Source organism: Girardinichthys multiradiatus, chromosome 18 (genome assembly GCF_021462225.1).
Source record: "Girardinichthys multiradiatus isolate DD_20200921_A chromosome 18, DD_fGirMul_XY1, whole genome shotgun sequence".
Lineage (NCBI taxonomy): Eukaryota > Metazoa > Chordata > Actinopteri > Cyprinodontiformes > Goodeidae > Girardinichthys > Girardinichthys multiradiatus.
The window spans coordinates 18,637,199-18,660,440 of record NC_061810.1 but is presented as its reverse complement, the minus strand read 5'-3'; the positions used below and the strand labels follow the sequence as shown (position 1 = coordinate 18,660,440).

At 39.8% G+C, this 23,242-nt stretch overlaps 2 protein-coding genes across 5 annotated transcripts in view; both read left to right on the top strand.

Annotated features, from left to right (window-relative positions):
* Positions 1 to 8,187, top strand: part of serpini1 (serpin peptidase inhibitor, clade I (neuroserpin), member 1) — a 31,187-nt gene extending 23,000 nt beyond the window's left edge. Inside the window, exons 5-9 of the mRNA XM_047390718.1 lie at positions 4,011 to 4,215; positions 5,032 to 5,129; positions 5,924 to 6,010; positions 6,166 to 6,255; positions 7,288 to 8,187. Coding sequence (XP_047246674.1) covers positions 4,011 to 4,215; positions 5,032 to 5,129; positions 5,924 to 6,010; positions 6,166 to 6,255; positions 7,288 to 7,364 — 557 coding nt within the window. The 3' untranslated portion in view covers positions 7,365 to 8,187. The remainder of the gene's footprint in view (positions 1 to 4,010; positions 4,216 to 5,031; positions 5,130 to 5,923; positions 6,011 to 6,165; positions 6,256 to 7,287) is intronic.
* Positions 8,188 to 8,529: 342 nt separating this feature from the next.
* On the top strand, positions 8,530 to 22,688 carry LOC124883545. 4 transcript variants are annotated; one of them, XR_007042235.1, is made up of 9 exons: positions 8,530 to 8,589; positions 11,039 to 11,330; positions 11,784 to 11,913; positions 13,812 to 13,905; positions 14,108 to 14,238; positions 15,866 to 16,008; positions 16,681 to 16,881; positions 16,960 to 17,196; positions 22,268 to 22,688. XR_007042235.1 is itself a non-coding variant. In XM_047390676.1 (8 exons), the coding sequence occupies exons 2-8, from the start codon at positions 11,320 to 11,322 to the stop codon at positions 17,075 to 17,077; spliced, it is 828 nt and encodes a 275-aa protein (XP_047246632.1). In that variant the 5' UTR covers positions 8,530 to 8,589; positions 11,039 to 11,319; the 3' UTR covers positions 17,078 to 19,778. The 4 variants fall into 4 exon arrangements, 2 of the variants coding, with proteins under 2 accessions (XP_047246632.1, XP_047246633.1); XR_007042236.1 differs by lacking the exon at positions 22,268 to 22,688 and adding an exon at positions 17,423 to 19,781; XM_047390676.1 differs by lacking the exon at positions 22,268 to 22,688 and having other exon boundaries at positions 16,960 to 19,778.
* Positions 22,689 to 23,242: the final 554 nt, after the last annotated feature.

The window sequence follows — 23,242 nt, the reverse complement described above, 5'->3', positions numbered from 1 at the left end:
GGTAGTCACCTGAAATGGTTTTCCAACAGTCTTGAATGAGTGCCCAGAGATGCTTAGCACTTGTTGGCCCTTTTGCCTTCACTCTGCGGTCCAGCTCACCCCAAACCATCTCGATTGGGTACAGGTCCGGTGACTGTGGAGGCCAGGTCATCTGGCGCAGCACCCCATCACTCTCCTTCTTGGTCACATAGCCCTTACACAGCCTGGAGGTGTGTTTGGGATCATTGTCCTGTTGAAAAATAAACAATTGTCCAACTAAAAGCAAACCGGATAGAATAGCATGCCACTGCAAGATGCTGTGGTAGCCATGCTGGTTCAGTATGCCTTCAATTTTGATTAAATCCCCAACAGTGTCACCAGCAAAGCAACCCCACACCATCACACCTCCTCCTCCATGCTTCACGGTGGGAACCAGGCATATAGAGTCCATCCGTTCACCTCAAACTTGGACTCATCAGACCAAAGCACAGATTTCCACTGGTCTAATGTCCATTCCTTGTGTTCTTTAGCCCAAACAAGTCTCTTCTGCTTGTTGCCTGTCCTCAGCAGTGGTTTCCTTGCAGCTATTTTACCATGAAGGCCTGATTCACACAGTCTCCTCTTAACAGTTGTTCTAGAGATATGTCTGCTGCTAGAACTCTGTGTGGCATTGACCTGTTCTCTAATCTGAGCTGCTGTTAACCTGCGATTTCTGAGGCTGGTGACTCGGATGAACTTATCGTCCGCAGCAGAGGTGACTCTTGGTCTTCCTTTCCTGGGGCAGTCCTCATGTGAGCCAGTTTCTTTGTAGCGCTTAATGGTTTTTGCAACTGCACTTGGGGACACTTTCAAAGTTTTCCCAATTATTCGGACTGACTGACCTTCATTTCTTAAAGTAATGATGGCCACTCGTTTTTCTTTACTTAGCTACTTTTTTCTTGCCATAATACAAATTCTAACAGTCTATTCAGTAGGACTATCAGCTGTGTACTGTATCCACCTCCTGCACAACACAACTGATGGTCCCAACCCCATTTATAAGGCTTGAAATCCCACTTATTAAACATGACAGGGCACACCTGTGAAGTGAAAACCATTTCAGGTGACTACCTCTTGAAGCTCATCAACAGAATGCCAAGAGTGTGCGTAGCAGTAATCAAAGCAAAAGGTGGCTACTTTGAAGAACCTAGAATATAAGACATATTTTCAGTTGTTTCACACTTTTTTGTTCAGTATATAATTCCACATGTGTTAATTCATAGTTTTGATGCCTTCATTGTGAAGCTACAATATTCATAGTCATGAAAATAAAGAAAACTCTTTGAAATAGAAGGTGTGTCCAAACTTTTGGTCTGTACTGTATGTACATTTAAAAAGAAATGTTTATATCCATTATTATATATAAAAACTGAAAGCAAAGTGTGCTGGAGTCAAGTTCTTTGTATGTGTGCACAAACCTGGCTATAAAGCTTATTCTGATAAATTACTGCATCAGTGCAGCAGGGCATGGCAGCAATCAGGCTGTGGGACTGCTGAAGTGTTAAGGTGAATACAGCACTCTGTGAACAGCCAGCTTCTTTAGCAATAACCCTTGCCTTACCCTTGTAGAGGGTGTTAATGACTGTCTGCTGGACAACTGTCAAATTATTAGTCTTCCCCATTATTGTGTAGGGCACAACATAGCCATAAACAACTAATACTTTATCTCTAATCTGAAAGCCTAAGGTGCTCCAAAGCAATTTAGGTTTTCAGCATAGGTTACCATGGTGATAGACCAAGTTAGACATTTGATAGCCAGAGGTTTTGGTGGTTCCTTTTAAATGCAAAATATGATGCAGCTTTCCTCACAGTCAGACCAGAATCTTCCAGTTCACACTTACAGGTCCTTCTCAAAATATTAGCATATTGTGATAAAGTTCATTATTTTCCATAATGTCATGATGAAAATTTAACATTCATATATTTTAGATTCATTGCACACTAACTGAAATATTTCAGGTCTTTTATTGTCTTAATATGGATGATTTTGGCATACAGCTCATGAAAAGCCATAATTCCTGTCTCACAAAATTAGCATATTTCATCCGACCAATAAAAGAAAAGTGTTTTAATACAAAAAACGTCAACCTTCAAATAATCATGTACAGTTATGCACTCAATACTTGGTCGGGAATCCTTTGGCAGAAATGACTGCTTCAATGCGGCATGGCATGGAGGCAATCAGCCTGTGGCACTGCTGAGGTCTTATGGAGGCCCAGGATGCTTCGATAGCGGCCTTTAGCTCATCCAGAGTGTTGGGTCTTGAGTCTCTCAATGTTCTCTTCACAATATCCCACAGATTCTCTATGGGGTTCAGGTCAGGAGAGTTGGCAGGCCAATTGAGCACAATGATACCATGGTCAGTAAACCATTTACCAGTGGTTTTGGCACTGTGAGCAGGTGCCAGGTCGTGCTGAAAAATGAAATATTCATCTCCATAAAGCTTTTCAGCAGATGGAAGCATGAAGTGCTCCAAAATCTCCTGATAGCTAGCTGCATTGACCCTGCCCTTGATAAAACACAGTGGACCAACACCAGCAGCTAACACGGCACCCCAGACCATCACTGACTGTGGGTACTTGACACTGGACTTCTGGCATTTTGGCATTTCCTTCTCCCCAGTCTTCCTCCAGACTCTGGCACCTTGATTTCCGAATGACATGCAGAATTTGCTTTCATCCGAAAAAAGTACTTTGGACCACTGAGCAACAGTCCAGGGCTGCTTCTCTGTAGCCCAGGTCAGGCGCTTCTGCCGCTGTTTCTGGTTCAAAAGTGGCTCGACCTGGGGAATGCGGCACCTGTAGCCCATTTCCTGCACACCCCTGTGCACGGTGGTTCTGGATGTTTCTACTCCAGACTCAGTCCACTGCTTCCGCAGGTCCCCCAAGGTCTGGAATCGGCCCTTCTGCACAATCTTCCTCAGGGTCCGGTCACCTCTTCTCGTTGTGCAGCGTTTTCTGCCACACTTTTTCCTTCCCACAGACTTCCCATTGAGGTGCCTTGATACAGCACTCTGGGAACAGCCTATTCGTTCAGAAATTTCTTTCTGTGTCTTACCCTCTTGCTTGAGGGTGTCAATAGTGGCCTTCTGGACAGCAGTCAGGTCGGCAGTCTTACCCATGATTGGGGTTTTGAGTGATGAACCAGGCTGGGAGTTTTAAAGGCCTCAGGAATCTTTTGCAGATGTTTAGAGTTAACTCATTGATTCAGATGATTAGGTTCATAGCTCGTTTAGAGACCCTTTTAATGATATGCTAATTTTGTGAGATAGGAATTTTGGGTTTTCATGAGCTGTATGCCAAAATCATCCATATTAAGACAATAAAAGACCTGAAATATTTCAGTTAGTGTGCAATGAATCTAAAATATATGAATGTTAAATTTTCATCATGACATTATGGAAAATAATGAACTTTATCACAATATCCTAATATTTTGAGAAGGACCTGTATTTACAGGAACCACGCTGATGCTTTCACTATGATGACATCCCAAAGTACATATTAACATTTTTTAGTATTAAAAACAAAATGTTATATTGTAGATGTATTGCAATAATATGATTAGTCAATTTTCTTAGAAATGTCTTTGTAAAAATTGCTTTGTTATATCTAAAGTACACTGAGCATCTTTAACTTTTCATGCTTTCCAGAATTAGCTGAATTTATGCTCACCTGTTTTTAAGGCAGGTTTACTTCAGCTTTAGTGGTGGTTGTGAGTACTGATGGGGTTTTTTTTCTAAACGAGTTTAGTATACATATAAATCATTTCATACCTAACCTTTTCGAGTGTGAATAGATTATTTTAATTAAAACACTTCAAAAATGATGTTGATTGAAAAATTACATCCAGCCTATTTTTAGCAGCATGCCTTAATTTGCAGATTCATGGATTCATTTCTCCTTGACAAAATTCCAGACCCAATGCTAGTGTGTGCTCGGGTTCACTTGTATACTGATATTGTGGCATTGTGTTTGTTTCCTGTCAATTAGGTGAGTTCAGTGATGGATCCCAGGAGGCTGGCGGTGTGTACCAAGTGTTAGAGATGCCCTATGAGGGCGACGACATGTCCATGATGATTGTACTGCCCCGGCAGGAGGTTCCTCTGGCTTCCCTGGAGCCCATCATCAAAGCACCACTGCTGGAGGAGTGGGCAAACAATGTCAAACAACAGAAGGTGGAGGTGTACCTGCCTAGGTGAGAAACAACATAAAGAGGCACATCAACACCACTTGTATATCAGCCCTGGATTAAGGCTGTCCATTGCCTAATGCTTGATTGCGTGATCTACTTCCCCATCTGTCGTTGGCGTGAAATCAATTTTAAAAGCATGTCTTTGTCCATAGTGTCTGCAGAGCTTTATATTTTCATAGACACTTAACTAAAGATATTGTGATCAAATATATTAAAACAGGTACAAATTGTCAGGAAGTAACATGCATTTGACATGACATAAGTAATTATTCATGTTGATTATACAGCATGTTAACTTTTTATACATTGCTATGTGTTATGTTCCATTTTATTAGTATTTCTTAAAATTATGCAAACCATGGCCAGTACACAGTTATGAAACAAATACTGTTTTATAATATTCTTCATTTACGACACCGCAGAAAGATTTTACTGTCTTGCAAATGTCTGCATACAGAGTTGAACCTTTTCTACTTTTTTTTTTATTATTATCAATAATTACAATGTATTTTATGGGATTTTTATGTGACAGATTAGAACAAGCATCATCGAAAGAAAATGAAAAAGATATATATATATTTTTTAATTAAAATCGGAAAGTGTGCCATGCATTCAGCGCTGTTCAGTTTGATACCCCTGAAAAACATCCAGCAAAAACAATATCATAGTACTCCTTCCCTATGGTTGTGTAGGCCACATCATACTTTTTAATAATGCATTTTCATTTTCAGCTCATTTATAATCAGTTTTCCTCTGATCCTTTGACAGTCTGATTTATAATCCTAATCCTGCATTTGACTAACTTACATCCCCTATCAGGTTTAAGGTGGAGCAAAAGATTGATCTAAAAACCACCCTGCAGGATCTGGGAATTACAAAAATCTTCACCAATGACGCCGATCTCTCTGCCATGACAGGTTATGTATAACACACAGTTCATACTAGGCATACCAAAAATGCTGAGGTACAGTTTACAATACACTCTAGTTATTTTTGTTAGTAATCGCATAGATACAGACACAATATACAGACACAAACAGTATAGTAAAAGCTGGTAAATGAAATGCGATATACCTCTTGGCTGCAAGAGGTAGTGTTCTATACCTTCTAGGGAACCACAGTAACTGTCAGTGAGTGGGCAGTTTGGAGCTGTCACATCAACCAGTAAAAATATATCCTCAAAGTGAAGCTGAAATACATGCAGTCAGAGAAATACAGTATAATACAGGAACATGTTGCGATATTTACCTCTATACCAGAAATAGACCCAAAGTGAACACATATAAACTAATACACAACAAATGATAGAGGAAAACCTTTAACTGGTCATGTATTCGTAACATTAATCACGTTGTTGAAATCAGCTCACTCCTATAAGGTGGAAAAAAGGGGATTACATTGTAAAGCCTAGTCTTTAGCCTCAGAAAAGCGACTTCTGCACTCACCTGTTCAAACAGCTTCAGCTTGTCATATACTCAGAGCAAGTGGCAGGCAGATAAGAGAAAGGCCAGTTAACTCACCTTCAGTCTCTGTGGAAATAATTAGGCTGTATCCTTTGAACAGACATAACATCTTAAACAAGGTGCCCCTTAAAGCGATCTATCTCTCTGTGTTGGTTTTACTAATACACCCTCAAGACTAGTGTGTTATCATCCTTTAGCTAGATGTGCCTATGCATACAGACATTTGTGCATTTATATGTGTTGTGCAGATGGTAAGGACCTTTACATTGGAAAGGCAGTGCAGAAGGCTTACCTGGAGGTGACAGAGGAGGGTTCAGAAGGAGCTGTTGGATCTGGTATGCTTTTCCTCCTTTCCTATCCTGCCTTTACAAATGCTTTTTATTTTCATGTGAATGGTTTCCATGCACCAGATTTAACCTCAAATACACTGATTACTGTAAACAAATAGAATAAACTATTTCTGAACCGTCCCTGTCTTTTTTTCTGTCAGGAATGATTGCCCTGACCAGGACTCTGGTGCTGTACCCGCAGGTCATGGCGGATCACCCATTCTTCTTTGTCATCAGAAATAGAAAAACAGGTATGTGTGCATATAAATATAGAAGAATATCAAGGGCCTTGTGCACTGAGCAGTCCAAAAGTATTGATGTTGATATTTTGTCACAAAAAAACTTTAAAGTATTTTACTAGATTTGTACATTATAAGCCAACATAAAGCAATGCATGTTTGTGAAGTGGAAGGAAAGAATACATGATTTTCACATAAAAAATATCTAAATAAATAAATAAAATCCAGTGCAATCAATTGTCTTCAAATGTTACATAAACAGGTGGAAATGAAGGAGCTCTGGTCATGTGAGACCAATATTTTGCCTTTTAGCTTATATGCAAAATGCTATATGTGTCAGAAAACTAAAACTGGACATTACCTTGAACACCATGATTGTTGTCTTCAGCAAGGACAGAGAAACTGCTCAGAGTTTAGGGGAATTTGATGGAGCTAAAATACAGGGCAAGTCTGGGAGTATGGAATGCTATAGGTGAAAGCAAATACACGTGTTAGAATGGCCCAGTCAAAGCCTTGACCTAAATTTATTAGATAACGTGCCAATACTTGAAAGTTAATGTCCACAGGTGTTCTCCATCCAATCTGACTGAGCCTGAGCTAGTTTGCAAAGAGGACTGGGCAAAACCTTTAGTATCAAGATGTACAAAGCTGGTGGAGACATACTGCCCAAGACTCGCAGTTGGAATTATAGCAAATGATGATCCTATTAATTTTAAGCAGGCTGTATACAAATGCATGTCAGAGTTTTCATATTTTTACCTTCAAACATTTTGAATAACACAATCTACCATTTTCCTTCAACTCCATATGTAAGCACACCTTTCTGTTGGTCTACTGCATAAAATCCCAATAAATTACACTGAAGTTGACAAAATGTTGTATGCATACTGTTGCAAGGCACTATATATGTAAAACAATTAAGTCCTGGCATAAGAAAATTTGGAAAACTTGATTCTACGCGTATATCAGGTTGCTGCTGTTTGAATAAATGTAACCTCACCTTCAATGTGTGTATTTCTTTGTGTTATTCTGTCTTTCTTTAAGGCTCAATCCTCTTCATGGGCAGAGTCATGACCCCTGAAGTCGTTGAGCCCTTCGACCAAGACTTCGACTCCATGTAGACGAGAGGCGAGGCCGCTCTGTCTCTGCAAATCAATTCCTGACGTCATAATTGCTACCTATTCTCTATCGCTATCTTCAGCTGTGTTTTATACTCTTTACAAAGAATATATATTATCCAATTACAATTACAATATAATATATGAAGAATACATACAGTATACTGCATAATGTGACTGTGTTTTTATACTGGAAGCTTTAAATTCTTGGATACATACACGCAGACAAAGGAAGATGTAAATATTCACGAGTTAAGTGCGGTTTGTATGAGCGACAGGAACACACTGGATGTAATACATGCACAGCCCCTTTAAGTTCAGCTCAGCCATTTCTGCTTCTCACTCACCTGCTACCAAACATATGACACACAAAATGTTCGCACTTTAAGAGCGACACTTTAATTACATACCTGTATGATTGGCATTGTGTTCTATATACATAAATATGTGTACTATTTATTGCAGAAAAGAACTCTGCAAGCATTAAGTTCCTACAAAATATCTTAGTATTGAGACATTTGTTTTTATGCTGTAGGCACATAGCTTGACTGCTGAGGAATTATTATGCCTTATCATATGGGAATGGTTAATTGAGCAACAGATGGGCATCTTACAGGTGAGTCGAGGGGGTTGTGCAACTAGGCCAGGTTGACATGGAGATGCACCAGAGGATGCGGGTAGATCTGCAATGCTCTTTTGGATGTACATTTAGTAAGAAACAGTAACACCAGCTGTATTGATTGGTTCATTTGACAAAACATGAATGTGTTTCCATTAAAATATTTCTCTCTTTCTCTGTTTCTGAGACAGATAGATATATAACCTTTTGAGTGTAAAGACTGCTTTTGTATTGTTAAAAGACACAATTTGGGCTTTGAACAACAGGCTTCCTCCGTAGGGTGGTGAGGAGCTCGGCCATCCGGGAGGGGCTCGGAGTAGAGCCGCTGCTCCTCCACATCGAGAGGAGCCAGTTGAGGTGGCTCGGGCATCTATACCGGATGCCTCCAGGACGCCTTCCTCGGGAGGTTTTCCAGGCACGTCCCACCGGGAGGAGGCCCAGGGGACGGCCCAGGACACGCTGGAGGGACTATGTCTCTCGGCTGGCCTGGGAACGCCTTGGACTCCCCCCAGAGGAGCTGGAAGAGGTGTCTGGGGAGAGGGACGTCTAGGTGTCTCTGCTGAGTCTGCTGCACCCGCGACCCGGTCCCGGATAAGTGGAAGATGACGAGTACGAGTACAACATGGCTTGAAAGTTTTATAACTTTTACAAAAACATATAAACTTCTGCTAGGTCTGCACTTGGTTATTTAAAAATAAATTGGAATTGGAAATAGAAAAACAAAAAAATTGCATTAAAAACAAGTCTTCAGTATTTGAGTAATCAGACACTGCCACAGCAGACACTTTCTATTTTTCCAGGAAGTCTATAACATAATGTCCTGCCAAGGATTCTCTAGTCAAAGTCAATTTTTCATCCCCTAGCTCAAGAAAACAAACTCACAAGCAGAGAAGGGATTATACCTCTGGTTAAATCAACCACATTCAGTACTATATGAGATATGAAGTTGCTAGGTTTTCAAGGTGTATGCATATAAATATCTTCAGTGTGCAATGTGTGTTTTATCAACCGGCTATCTTGTTGAGGAACTATAGCTCATGTGTAGGAGGTTATTTATCTTGCACCAGCTGCTATGATATGTGTGCCTTATGTCTACTTCATGTGCATTTCACTCCTCTTACCCATGACAATAAACATTACAGCATTTAGATGTGGACATCTAGCAAATTCTTGCATTTTATCAAGATTTCTGTTGTCTTAGTTTTTTTTTAAATCACACTAGTTTGAGATCATAAAACGAGTTTAAATATTAGACAGTAACAGAATAAGTAAATACAAAATGCAAGAAATGGAGATTAAATATCTCACACAACAAAATTAAAAACAACAAAATACATTCAAAACCCTCACACCAGCAGCTCTGAAATAAAATGCTTGCAGACTTCTGTAACAAACAGCTGACTGTATTCAAAAAATAAAAAAGGAGCCCAAGATCTCCCTCTTAATCAGTAATTAAGACTATTCTTATGTAGCTTATTTATTTGTGCACTGCTGTGACTCATTTGGTGCACACAACACGCTAGGTGACATACATCATAAAATGTGCTGTTTTTTTGACATAAGATTCCATGCAACTATGCAGGTAAATGTAACTTTTCCTTTGCAGTAAAAGTTGTGATGAACTTTAGAGCTAGCAACCATTTTCACTACTCAGACTACCCCCTGATCCACACTGGGGCAACCTAAGGCATTCGGGTCAGAGGTGTCCTTTGAATACTTTCTTTCTGGCCCAGGAAGGCCCAAAGGAAATCTATGTACCAGATGAAAGTAATTTACTTATTTTTAAATAAGATTTTAATAATGGATCTTGTGGCAACTGAAAACAGTCTTAAGTTAAACTTCTTCCAGTGCAATCCACTGTATTTGAAGCTGGACCTAAAATGTCAAATGTGACAATCATCAGATTAGATCCAGACACCAAGTAGAGCTTCTATATTGATACATATGCTATGTAATATTTTGGGGTTTTGCAATGTTTTATTGAAAATGAGCATCCACACATGGGTACCGAGCATATACTCAGACAACACAAATACATACAGTAGATAACATTACAGTATAATAAATTAATGCTTGTGGGCTTAGGGTAATTTCCTAAAGGCAGTTGAGGTCCGTGCAGCTTTACCATTTAAAGTACATTTTAGTGTATACGCATATGTGAAAGCTAGATAGAAATACTGTGAAATTCAGCTTTTGGTACTGAAAGCAATAGCCTTATCTTAAATATCACCTTTTTTCATGAAAAAACATGTTTATTATTTCAAGATATTTTCACAATCTAAACTGATTCAGTGCATGAGAGCACAGACAACTGTCAGGAACCATTCCTCCTGTAACCTGAAGCTGCAAAGAGCCGACCTTCTCGCTCACTGTGGAAAAACAAGGGACTCATCTATGGGCTTTTGAGTATCACCAGACCAGGCCGTTGCCACGCTTCTCAGGTAGTTCTGGAGTAGGAAAAAGTCTAGCTGTTCTCCAGGAGTTGGGTTCCAGAGCCCAAGATGTGCCTAGAGGTCAAGTCCAACTACATCTAGCTGATTTCGCTCAACCTCACTCACCGGCTCCAGCTCCTTACACACCACTGAGGTCCCATGTCCCCTAAACCAGATTATTGTGCCGGGAAATGCCACAACAAAGCCACCGCCCTCACCTGCCACCAAGCTTACATGGCTCCTGATCCTGATGTTCCTTGTTACAGGTGGGCCCACATGAAGGAGGCTTTCTGTAGCTTCTCTGGGCTGAGCACAACCAAGCCACCAGAGTCAAGACTATCTTTTATTAAGAAGCCTACCTTGAATATTAATTTTCAGATGAACGTGATTGTACTAGAACAGACAACCTTTGAACCAGCATGCTAACATGCTATGCATCATACGTAAAGTAAGATCCACCCAAATAAATAAATCATTATTTTAAAAAAACTTTGACATTGTTATTTTTGTAAACAGAGAATTTCAAAATTCAAACAAGCGAATAAATTAAGTGTATGGTGTTTATCTTTGTGTTCAATAAAGAAAAAGTCAGTTTTGAAAAGTTTTCTTGAAACATTATTTTCCAGATGGGGTCGTGAAAAAAAGTGACCCGGAACAGTGTTGCCCGGCAACCAGGAGCTTGGCAGTTTCATCTAGCTTCCTAGCAGCGGCGTCATTCACACACAGCAGAGGTCAGTTCCGCACCGGTGTCAGACTGGACCAGAGTTAGGGAGCAGATGTGACGAATAACTTTCTCTGAGTGAATATCAACAAAGCCAACAGGCTCCATGGGTAACAGCTGCTGGGCTACAGCCGCTCATGATGTGTTAACAAAGGATTGGAGAATCCATCATAAGGCGATTGGGACATGTCAGAAAGGTATGTACCATTCAGAACAAATTTAATAGTGGTCCTTTAAAATAAAACTGCAAAATGTTTTGTTATCTCTTCCTTTTTTCTTTTTTTTTTTGCTCTGGTTCATGTTAAGCAGATAAAGAACATGCCCGATAAATTATAGAAACATCAGGATCCATCTATCACCTGCAGACAGGGACTATTATAAGCTAACAGCACCTGCTCAGGTGTCCACTGGTGCCATGGCAACGGGTCCTAATCTGCATTGTCAGGCCCAGATCACTGTAACTCTAACCACTCGGCCGGTGGTCAGGGTGTCAGTCAGCACATACACACAGGGCTTACATTACGATAACACAGCATACAACTCCCCTTTAAACAGGGAGGTGGAACACAGTAATTTATCATGCTCATGTCATGTTTTTTTTATATATTGTTTTTATATATTTTCCTCTTCCTTCCATTTTTCTCTGTTAGTTCTTCTGGTGTGAACACTCTCAGCGGAAGCTTTCCAAAATCCCACTCGTCCCAGTATTCAGAGCTCGGAGTTACACGCACACCTCTCTCAGTGGACCACAGTCCTGATTCTGGACTGGTATCTACACCTGTGAGTGACACACACACACACACGAACATCTGCTGCTCGGAGCCATGCATGAGACTCGAGCCTTGCTTTCTCTGTCTTTATACCTCTCTACCATTTTTTTTTTTGTGTGCTGTCTCATTTTCCATATATCCTTTGCTGTTTGACCCTCATGCCCCTGGCCTCCCACCCCCATCTGAAATATCTCCACTTCAATTAGATCTACAGTATGTAGATGTTGTACACATACAACCTACCGTTAAAGGGTCACCTTTGATGTATTGCACTTTTGTCATTTACAGTCCCTTACAAAACGTCACACCCCTTTGGTTTTCTAACATTTTCTCACAACCACAAACTTCCATGTATTTTATTGGGATTTTAAACTATACACTAATGTAATATAATGCATGATTGCAAATTGGAAGGAAAAGAACACATGTGTTTTAAAACATTTTGCATATAGAAATCTGAACAGTGCGTTTGTACTCAGCCTCTTTGATTCTATACTTTATCGAACCATCATTCACTCTAATTACAGTCACAGATCCCCTGGGTTATGAATCTACCAGCTTTGGACATCTAAAGATGTCCAAATTCTCAATTGAAGGTCTGGATATTCTAGGTCATTCTAATATGCAAATGTGCTTTAACCTAAAATCATTTTATAATATCCCTGGCTGTGCGTTTACGGTCATTGCATGGTTGGAAGATGAACCGGGGTACAGGGGGTAACATCTAGGTAACCACTGCAGGCAAGTGCTTGCTTAGATTTTATTTAGGTATATCAGACTGAAAGGGGCTAAATACAAATGCATGACACAGTTTTCCAAACATTTTGGGGTAAAAACGTTGGAAAATCATGTATTATTTTTCGTCCACATTACTACTATATTCTACTTTGTGTCAGTCTATGATATAAGATTTGCCAAAAAATGTGCTGAAGTTCAAGGGTTATGAATACTTTTCCAGGGCACTGTACACAGAACCCCTGTTTTTAATGGCAAAACAATATTTTACCGTTTCACTATTTTTATATGACAAGATCAGGTGTCTCGGGCTGTTTTACAGATGTCCACTCTGTCAGCAGGTGTGCAGTGGTCAGATGCACTGGGATCATCTGATGTGTGTGTGGGTGTGTGGTGGTGGGGGGGGGGGATGTTAACAGATGTGTGTGTGAAGTTACAAAGGCAAGGTAGTGGTGATCAAGAATGAGTTTGCGGGGTAAGAAAGGGTCAAAAAATTGAAGAATTGAGGGCTACATCTACAACTGGATGCATAGAATGGAAAAGATGTAATAATATATAAAAGGAATTTATGCTGCAGATGGTTATATATTTATTAAAATGTCCTATAAATGTGTCACATTTAAACATTAGGGTTTATTCAACAGAACAGGTCTGTGCTGTGGTAAATGGATGGTAAATAGAGCTGCTATTTGAGTTCGTAAAAATGTGATGCCTGTATTACTGTGGCTGCTGGAAAAATGCATGGACTGATTTAAAGGTTAGCTTCACATGCTGAAAGATACAGATGGTAGACAAAGTGTCGTTCCAGGCAGTAAAACTTTGGTGGCTGCCGTCAGCCATGGAGACAACCTGAACGCATGTCAATCTGTTAACACGTGTAATTGTCTTTGATGGCACATTAATTGTGGGTTATTGTGGAGTTAAGCTGATGGGAAGCTGTGGTACATTAAACATAAGGATCCCCCCTTTTCTGTACTGAATTTCGATTAAACTTGGGGGAAGGATATAACTTGCTGTTGAAATCAAGCTACCTTAGTATTTTATATACTGAGTGTATGTGTCACACCTTGTAGCAAAACTCATGATGAATTTGAATAATAATGTTCAGATAGATTCCTACATTGTGACTGAACCATCTCATAAATTAGCCTCTCACCCTCTTCTCCTCGGCAGCTTCCTTCAAGCCGCTTCCAGTTTGTGCCGTGGCACCGCCTGAAGCAGTGTGATGTCACCGGCGACCAGCTGACCTGCCCCCGGGTTAGAGAAGGCATGTGAATCCCCCTTAATGTCTACCAGTTAAATGTTTCTCAGGTGCTTTAATTTATTTACCTGTTGGATTATGGAGAAGAACAGACTTTCTCCGTTCATTTAGTGCACAACAAGCAGATATATATGTATCTAAATATTATCAAAATATTTATTAAAACTGCTGTCACAGTTAATCATGTTGTATTTTTTCTCACAATAAGGACCATCAGAGGAGGACTTTAATTTTAGAGAAGGAAGAGATTTCTGTTTGAAGAGAGGAAGGAGGAAGAGGAGAGAAGAGGAAGGACAGAGCTGGGAGGAGAGACTGCAAGAGAATTGGGAAAACTGTCTAGTAAGCCACAGGAATTTGTGTAAAGAGTCTTCCACAGTTATCGACACCCCTAATTAGGATGTGTAAAAAGCCATAAAATAAATTCATCCTTTATTGCAGCATAATTATATATTTTGTTTTTCATATTTAAAGATTCCACATGAGATAATTTTACATGATATTCAGTGTACCACAATTACCTGCAATTAATTGCACATTCAACAGGGCCCTTCACTGTCCATTTTTAAAACTTGTCTAAAAACTAATTATTGGTCATTGGCCTTTAACCCAACTGAGATTTGATTTTACTCAACTTTTATTGGCGCTGGCCTTTGGGGGCAACTGTGGCTCAGGTGGTTGGAGTCCATTCTGTAACTGGTGGTTTGCCAGATTGAACCCCCGCTCTATCCGTCTCAGTCTTTGTGTCCTTAGGTACTTCACCCGCCTTGCCTGCTGATGGTGGCTTGGTGGTGCCGGTGGCGCCGATTGTATGGCAGCCCCACTTCTGTCAGTCTGCTCCAGGGCAGCTGTGGCTACAAAGTAGCTTACCACTCTCAGTGTGTGAATGTTTTTAGTGTAAAGCGTGTTGGAGTCCTGGTACTAGACAAAGAGCTATACAAGTTCAGGCCATTTACCTTTTACTATTTGATTTTATCTTTTATTGTTTGGTTTTTATTATGTTTTGTGTTAGGTTTTTCATTTATTTACATTGTGTTTAGCTTTGTTATTTTATTAGATTTTTTTTTTCTTATTCTATTTATCCCTGATGTTCAGCACTTTGTTTCAGCTGTGGCGCTTTATAAATAGAGTTGTTGATGATGATGATTGATGACCCATATTTAGTTTTCTGGCACCACATTTATATTTAAACTCTCTTGGTATTTCAAAAAGTTCATTGTGCAGTGCACTCTCACAAAGTTACCAGGGCCTTTGGAGGAAAAACAGCATCACAGATCCTCCACCATCCTTAACAGTTGAGGTGCTTGTCCACAAAGTAATTTATGTCACACCACCTGGAAAGTTTGTTGCTGAAAAACTCAACTTGTTTTCATCCTCCCAGTCAGCTATACAGCAAAGCCTGTATGACTTGAATTTCGCTATCTGTACCTGCGTACTTGGGTGTAATCGGACTCTCCCCGGATGTCCATCTGCTGCTCAGATCACTAGCAAAACAGGAAAAACAAAGACACTTGTTTTAAAGAAATTCAGTGTGAAGAAATCTGCTGTTTTCCCAATGTGGATATTTTATCTCACGTGGACAACAAGAATACAAATAATTTGGTGAAAAATCCTGCTTTTGAGTGGTTTTCTTTCTACTCGTAGTAGACAGTGTATAAACCAACATATCATCACTCTTTAACAGGCTATGAAAACTGTGTATGTCTGAGTTAAACTCTGTCGTTTAGCTGAACTATGAATGAGTTCTTCTGCCACAAGGTCATGCAGGAAGGTATGCCACTCTAAGATTATGATACTGCACTAAAAACCTAAATAAATTATAATATTGTTTATTCATCCTTACCTGGGCTGGCAATAAAGGAATGTCTGCCTTGCTTAAGAAGCTAAATACTGATGGAAAACAGAGAATAGAAATAGAAAGGCAGAGCATTGACACCTGCTAATGTTTTTGTCACCTACCTCTCCTCAGGAGCTAAATCTGTCCTACCAAGACTTGGGTGATCCCTACCAGAGGGAAAACTTTTTCCGCATCCTCCGACGGTTGATCCGTGTGGAGAAACTACAGCTGATCGACAACTCACTCACTGACCTGAGTTCAGTACGTCTGCCAAGGTAAAGCCTGCTCTAGTAAGAATGAATAGTAAAATCCCTGGTCTATATATGAAACGCCTAATTTGGTATCCAAGTAAATCATCGACCCAAATAACAAAAAGTTATATTTTTGACAATCTTGCATTTTTAATACATGGAATGCATTCAGTGGTTTAAATGGAGAAATAAATATTTTCTCAAGTAGTAACATACTGTATATCAGCCCCAGCCTTCTTCTGCTCCTCCTTTAGGCTGTGGGCTGCATCTATGTGTATGATCAGCTCTGATACAAGTATTCACCAAATGGCATTCCTGTCAGCTGTTGAAACTCAACTGGCACTCTTTTAAGTGGTTTAAATGAAGGTGTAAAAAAAATACATTTTCGTGTCTCTGGATCAAAGCTGAATCCATATTAGGCTCGTTTGATGCCACTTATTTATCAGGACTGCCTGTATTTTCTTGGCCCTGCTGTTTAATAAACCTTATACCAGCTAAACATTTTTTGCTTTGGGTTTATGTTATTTTGTGAATCCCTTTCTATTCTTGTCTTAAAGACAGTAGAATAACTCCTATACCGAGTTCCTCTTTTAGATGCTTCTACAAATTATCTCATTTTCTGGGACTTTTAAGATTTTTACTAATTATGATGAAGCTTCAGTACTAACAAAAAGTGCTATTTGCTTTTCGTCCAAGCAGGTGCAAAATGCTACACCTGCATCGTAACCACCTGGTGTGTCTGCGTCAGCTGCCAAAGCTCCCAGCTGTGGAGCACCTCTGTTTATCGGAGAACGCCATCAGCTCCCTGCGGGGGCTGGGGGCTCTGGGGAGCAGCCCACTGCGCTCCCTCAACTTGACCCGCAATCCAGTGACCTTTAGTCGGGACTACCGTGCACAGTGGGTAGACTGAGGTTATAGGATGCATTTCTTGGAGGTCTTTTTCATTTGCTGTCTCTGCCTCTTCTCTCTTTGCAGTGTTTTTTCCTGTTTGCCAAATCTGGAGGTCTTGGACGGCATTCCCAAGCTGCCAGTAGACTCGTTGCCCCTCCGAGTAAAGGGGCCGGAAACCAGCAGGATGTGTATCATTTTATGACTCTCTCTGAGTGAAGGATGCAAACAGTCTCAATTGTTGTGTTCCCTTCAGCAACGTTTATAGCCTGAGAAACAACAACACAGAAAAACCCGTCTTTTCCTCGAAGGAAAGCCAGCTGGGTAACGTTGTCCTCATTTAGTCAGATTGTCAAAAACTGCTTGTGAGAGACTTGAGCACTATGTGCAAGCTTCTTTTTATTTGAGCTAATAATTATTTTTGTTTATATTTTATAAGTCAGATATTTGTATAAAATAAAGATATTTTGATAAATAGAAAAAAAACAACTCTTCTAGTATAAAATGTAAATATTCCATCAATCTATATATTGTCTTCTGGTTTTTCAAGATTGGAGGTAAAAGCCAAAAACCCAGAAAAGACAGATCTCCCTCTCATAGGCGATGCCTGCACATCCTTACCTGACTTCTTTCGATGAGGAGGAGCAGGGACTCTACTTCTCTCTCTCAACCCTGTCTATAAGACTGAACCCAGTCACCCTATGTAGCAAGTTCTTTTCATCTGCTGGTATCCAGGATCTGGTTCATTTGATCATGATCCATAAACTTGCTTTATACCCAAAAATGCAAGCGATATCTAAATATAGTGAAAGGCTACCTTGGGAGAAATAAAACGACTGATATGACATGGTCTAGTTTTGATGGCGGGGAAGGTTTTACATATCGCTCAAGCAGAGCCCACAGGTTCCCTCGATTCAACAAATCGCACTAATCAACCATCTTATTAGATAAACCTTTCTTGATCAACTGAAATTCTTCAATTTCAACTGAAATAAAGTTTCGGTAATAGATGATAAATCTGTGTATTGTTCGTTCTTTGGTTTTCTCGTTTCAAAACAAAATGGCCAAAAGAAAATAAGTGTTTTTTTTTTTGTCTTTCCGTTTTTGAAACCTAAATGTAAAAATGTTATATCGAAGTAATAAAAAATAAAAAAACACAGTGTTTGATTTTTGCTTTAGCTATCTAAATCCAAAACAAAATATGTGGCTGTTGTTTTAATGAACCTCGTCAGATTTTCCTACCGTAGTGCGTCCAGATGACTATCCTTCTGAACGACGAAAACTTTTCTAAAACCACTACAATATGGCTATCACATGTTGATGCACTGAAACCCTCCATCACAATACCCTACATTTATAAAATACAGAGGTAGCACAAGCTGAAACAGTATCAGATGAGCTTTTATTTCAAATAAATGAAATAGACATCTACAAATACAGGCTACCCCTGCAAACACTTTGTGCATAAATAGGTTGTGTGACAGCACAACCTATTTGTTATATCTGGCACAGTCAAAATGTGCCCGCCGACCGCACACCACAGAGTGCTTTCGGGTAAGCGACATGTGATGTGGGAACACTATAAATACATGTAGTGCCCATGGTTACCACCGGTGTTGTGGGGAGCAGATTATTTCAGGGGAACAGAATTTCGCAAGTTCCGTAATCAATGCCAAGTTCGAGTGCAACCATTGCCAGTATCTGGCTGCGCCAAAAGGTCCTAAGTGTTGTAATAACAAGATATAAAACATGTATTTCTTTTAACCATTAAAATAAGAAAAACTGTCTCTTTTTTCTAATTTCATTTTAAAGCAAAACAAAAAACTTAAAAAATGTCTGAGTATTCGTTTTTTCTCGTTTTTTTATGAAACGGGAAAACCAAAGAACAAACCATACACGATTGATGCACAGCACCTATCAATTGGATTCACACCACTTGACCTTTTTCACTTTATGTCACATTACAACACAAAGTAGTGCATGGCTGTAAAGTGGAAAGAAAAGGGCAAATGGTCTATTTTTTTTCGAATAAAAATACGAAAGTGTGATCTTTATTTGGCCTAGGGCCATTTTCTCAGATTCCCCTGAATGAAACCTGCCACCAACTGCTTTCCGAAGTCTCCATGTTAGTAAATAAAGTCCACCCGTGTGTGATATAATCTCTGTCTAAAATGTATGTGTTCTGGAAGAAAACACCTGAGATGGGGACAGAGGTTCACTTTCCCTAAAAATACAGCCAGAGCTAAAATTTAATGGTTTTAGTCAAAGCATGACATTATGTTCGAATACTCCAGTCAAAGACCACACCTAAATCGAACTGAGAATCTGTGTTAAATATCAAAGTTCAGAGATGCTTTCCAATCCAATCTGACTAAGATTGAAATATTTCACAAAGAAAAATGGATAAACACTTTAGTCTCTAGATGGTGGAGAGCCTGAATATGAGCCTGAATACAAATGTGCATTGCTCTATTGTTATCTGTGAAAAAAAAAAAAGTAAAAACCATACAAATCCTCTTCCTTCCACTTCACAAATATGTACATCTTTGTATCGGTCTATCACATAGAATTCTAATAAAATAAATTAAAGTTTGTTGTCATAAAGGAAGAAAATGCGTGAAACTTCAAAGGGTCAGAGTGCTTTAGCAGGCCACCAAGTATTTCCATGATTTTAAATGGTAGCTGGGTCATCAGATGACATGTGGTGTGTATTATGAGAGATACAGGACATCCTCTTTAGAGACATATCAAATATTTATAGTTCAGAGTCCTTTGGATAATGGCCTCTCATGTCCTCCTGCTGACGAGTAATGAGCCATGAGCTTCATGCACGCAGACACACACAAAACACATAGGCAAAGAATAATCTTTGCAAGACTTCACTGCTTTTAAGGATTTAACTTTATCCAAAAGTGTGTAAATGAATACTGTTATTGCTGCATGGGATACTTCCTGATCATATTAAAAAGGAGCTTTCCTCATATACAGTTGAAACCAGATTTTTACATACTGTATAAACAGATGCATAACTCACACTTCTCTTGGGAGAGATTAAATCAGATTAAACTTTGCTTGTTTTAGGTCAGTTAGGATTAGCAGAAGTGTATCAGGAAGGAGTTGTGGACTTCCACAAATCTGGTTCATCCTTGGGTAAGACTTCCAGATGCCCATAGGTATCATTTCATCTGTTGACACAATTACATGTGAGGAGATGTGAGGAGCAACCTTGAAATAAAACCCATAGACCTTGAGAAGATAAAGCTGGCAAGAGAGTGTAAATAATACCGACATGGGCTGAAATGACACTCAGAGAGGAAGAAGTCATTACCCCAAAAGTATAATAATTAAAGATTACAGTTTGCAAATCCATGCAAGGACAAACACATACATTTTAAAAGACATGTTTGTTGATCCAATGAAACTAAAACTGAAGTGTTTGGCCATAATCAGCACTGCTGTATTTGGAGGAACAGGGAGTAAGTTTATAAGCCCAACAGCACCATCCCAGCTTTAAAGTGAAGGGGTTGGCAGCATCCTGTGTGGGTGTTTTGGAGGTATTTTTAGGATTATTGTACATTCTAGATTAGCCATCAAAAAGCCCTGACCTCAGCCTTTTAGAGAAACATTTGGCCAGAGCTGTGTGTGAGGAAGGTGGACTACAAACGTGACACACTTTCACCAGTTCAGTCAGGAGGAATGGGCCAAAGTTCCAGCAAACTATTGGGAGAAGTTTGAGGATGGACACCCAAAACATCTGACCTAGTTCGTATGGTTTAGAAGGCAACTAGCACTACCAAATATGTAAACTTCTGAATTTGAAAAAAAGTTTAAAATATATATATATATATATCTTGCTTATTGTAGCATTTATCAAATAAAAGACATTTGGTAACTCTAACTTAACGTCTAATGTCGGCCACTAAGGAAATAATGATTACATGATGCTTTTTAAAGTGTGCGCACATACCTGGTTTCAGCTGTAAATGGATTGAGGAGCTTCCCCACCTACTTATTCTTAAAATTCAGCATTCCTCTCTTCGTTAATAACAGTTTCACTTTCAGCATGCTCCAATAACACAAACACTCTTGGTTATCTGATACTGCAGAGTATGTGAGTATGAATAGCTGCCACACATGCAACCAAGCAACGACCCACAAACATCTACAATGAGCACACACTCACATAGACAGAAGCAGCTCACACAGCCCTCAGCGCTCACAGCAATTCAGAAGAAAAACACAATTTAACCAGCAATAGTGCTCTAACAAGCACATACTGCCTTGCACAAAATAGCAGTTATGTGCCTCATTAGGACTTGTTTAAGTGTGAAATATTGTTTGTGCAGTCGTGTATTCAGCGAAACAAGCTAAGTCTCCAGCTGATGATTAAGGGATGCTGAGGAGGGATGGGATAATGAGCTCACTAGAACTCTCTGGAACTGTGAAACTCTTCTGCATCCTACCACTGCAATGCAATATGCAAAGTCTCAGCTTCACAGTAAATCTTGTAGCTGTAGCTGTTACCTCTGATAACTGGTGGGAATCAGGTGGGCATTGGTCTCATGATAGATTTTGGCTCCAGGCTATCAGAAGGTTCAATTTACCCACTCTTGGTAATTCATCCATGCAATAACCAAGAGACACAGAGGAATGTGAAGAACAGTGAAGTCACCATATCTGCCATCACGTATCACTGTAAAAAAACACACTTGTGTGTTTGTCTACCCATGGACTACTATTAGCACAGTAATGAGACACCTGTTGCACTTCTGCATTCCTCTCTCCCTTTGAGTTGGGAAGGGAAATCAGCTTTATCACAACTGCAGAGTGATGGTGACAGAAGAAGGTGGAGAAGGGCAAAACAGGAGGCAGTGGGGTGGAGAAAAAATAGATCTACAGGGATGGCAGAAGCAAAGAGGCAGGGTTGGAGAAATGATCTGATTGAGAATGTTTGCAGAGGATAAATGTTGTTTATAAAACCTAAGCACATTTCTCATTCATAGAAATCCATATTTATTTACTTCCCAGTTCAGTAGATGAGATCTCACCTCTGAAAAGGAACAGAGGTGGCAGAATTTTAAATTAGGCCTACTTCCAAAATGTATTTGAACAGCTGTTTGCATATGATGCAGAAAAATAAAAATAATACTAAATAATACTAAGAATGAGCAATAAGAGGTTAATTTGGCAACTTTATGAACCTGCTGCAGGAATAAAACATTCTTTCATCTGTTGTGTCAGAAGTCCTTGAAGCAACCCATCAACAAACTCTGAAATTGCTATGTTCACTGACATGGTGCACATTTAGTGCAAGAGGTCCTTACTGTATGATAAATAACTATGACCTCATAGAAGAACTGTTTGCAGCTGAATCTAATGAATGTCTCGTTACCAGGTCTCTGCAGAGCTGAATAACAAGATGATGATGGGATTCAACCATTTGATTCAGGTGTGATGGAGAAGCTGCAGGATAGCAGCTCTTGAGGACTGGACTTGGGTACCCCTGACTTAAATATAACCTAACTACATGGAATAGACACAAAGATCTGAAAAGCAAAACATCATGCCCGGATCTAAAGAAATGGCAAGACAGTTTAAAACAAAGTCAGTCATAAGGGAACCACAGTGAGAGCCATGATCTACAAATGAAAAAAACGTGGAGCAGTGGTAAAGCATCCCAGGAGTGCCTAAAATTACTACATACAGGGGTTGGACAATGAAACACCTGTCATTTTAGTGTGGGAGGTTTCATGGCTAAATTGGACCAGTCTGGTAGCCAGTCTTCATTGATTGCACATTGTACCAGTAAGAGCAGAGTGTGAAGGTTCAATTAGCAGGGTAAGACCACAATTTTGCTCAAAATATTGAAATGCACACAACGTTATGGGTGACATACCAGAGTTCAAAAGAGGACAAATTGAATAATAATTGTTGGTGCACGTCTTGCTGGCGCATCTGTGACCAAGACAGCAAGTCTTTGTGATGTATCAAGAGCCACGGTATCCAGGGTAATGTCAGCAAACCACCAAGAAGGACGAATCACATCCAACAAGATTAACTGTGGACACAAGAGGAAGCTGTCTGAAAGGGATGTTCAGGTGCTAACCAGGATTGTATCCAAAAAACATAAAACCACGGCTGCCCAAATCACAGCAGAATTAAATGTGCACCTCAACTCTCCTGTTTCCACCAGAACTGTCCGTCGGGAGCTCCACAGGGTCAATATACACGGCCGGGCTGCTATAGCCAAATCTTTGGTCACTCATGCCAATGCCAAACGTCGGTTTCAATGGTGCAAGGAGCGCAAATCTTGGGCTGTGGACAATGTGAAACATGTATTGTTCTCTGATGAGTCCACCTTTACTGTTTT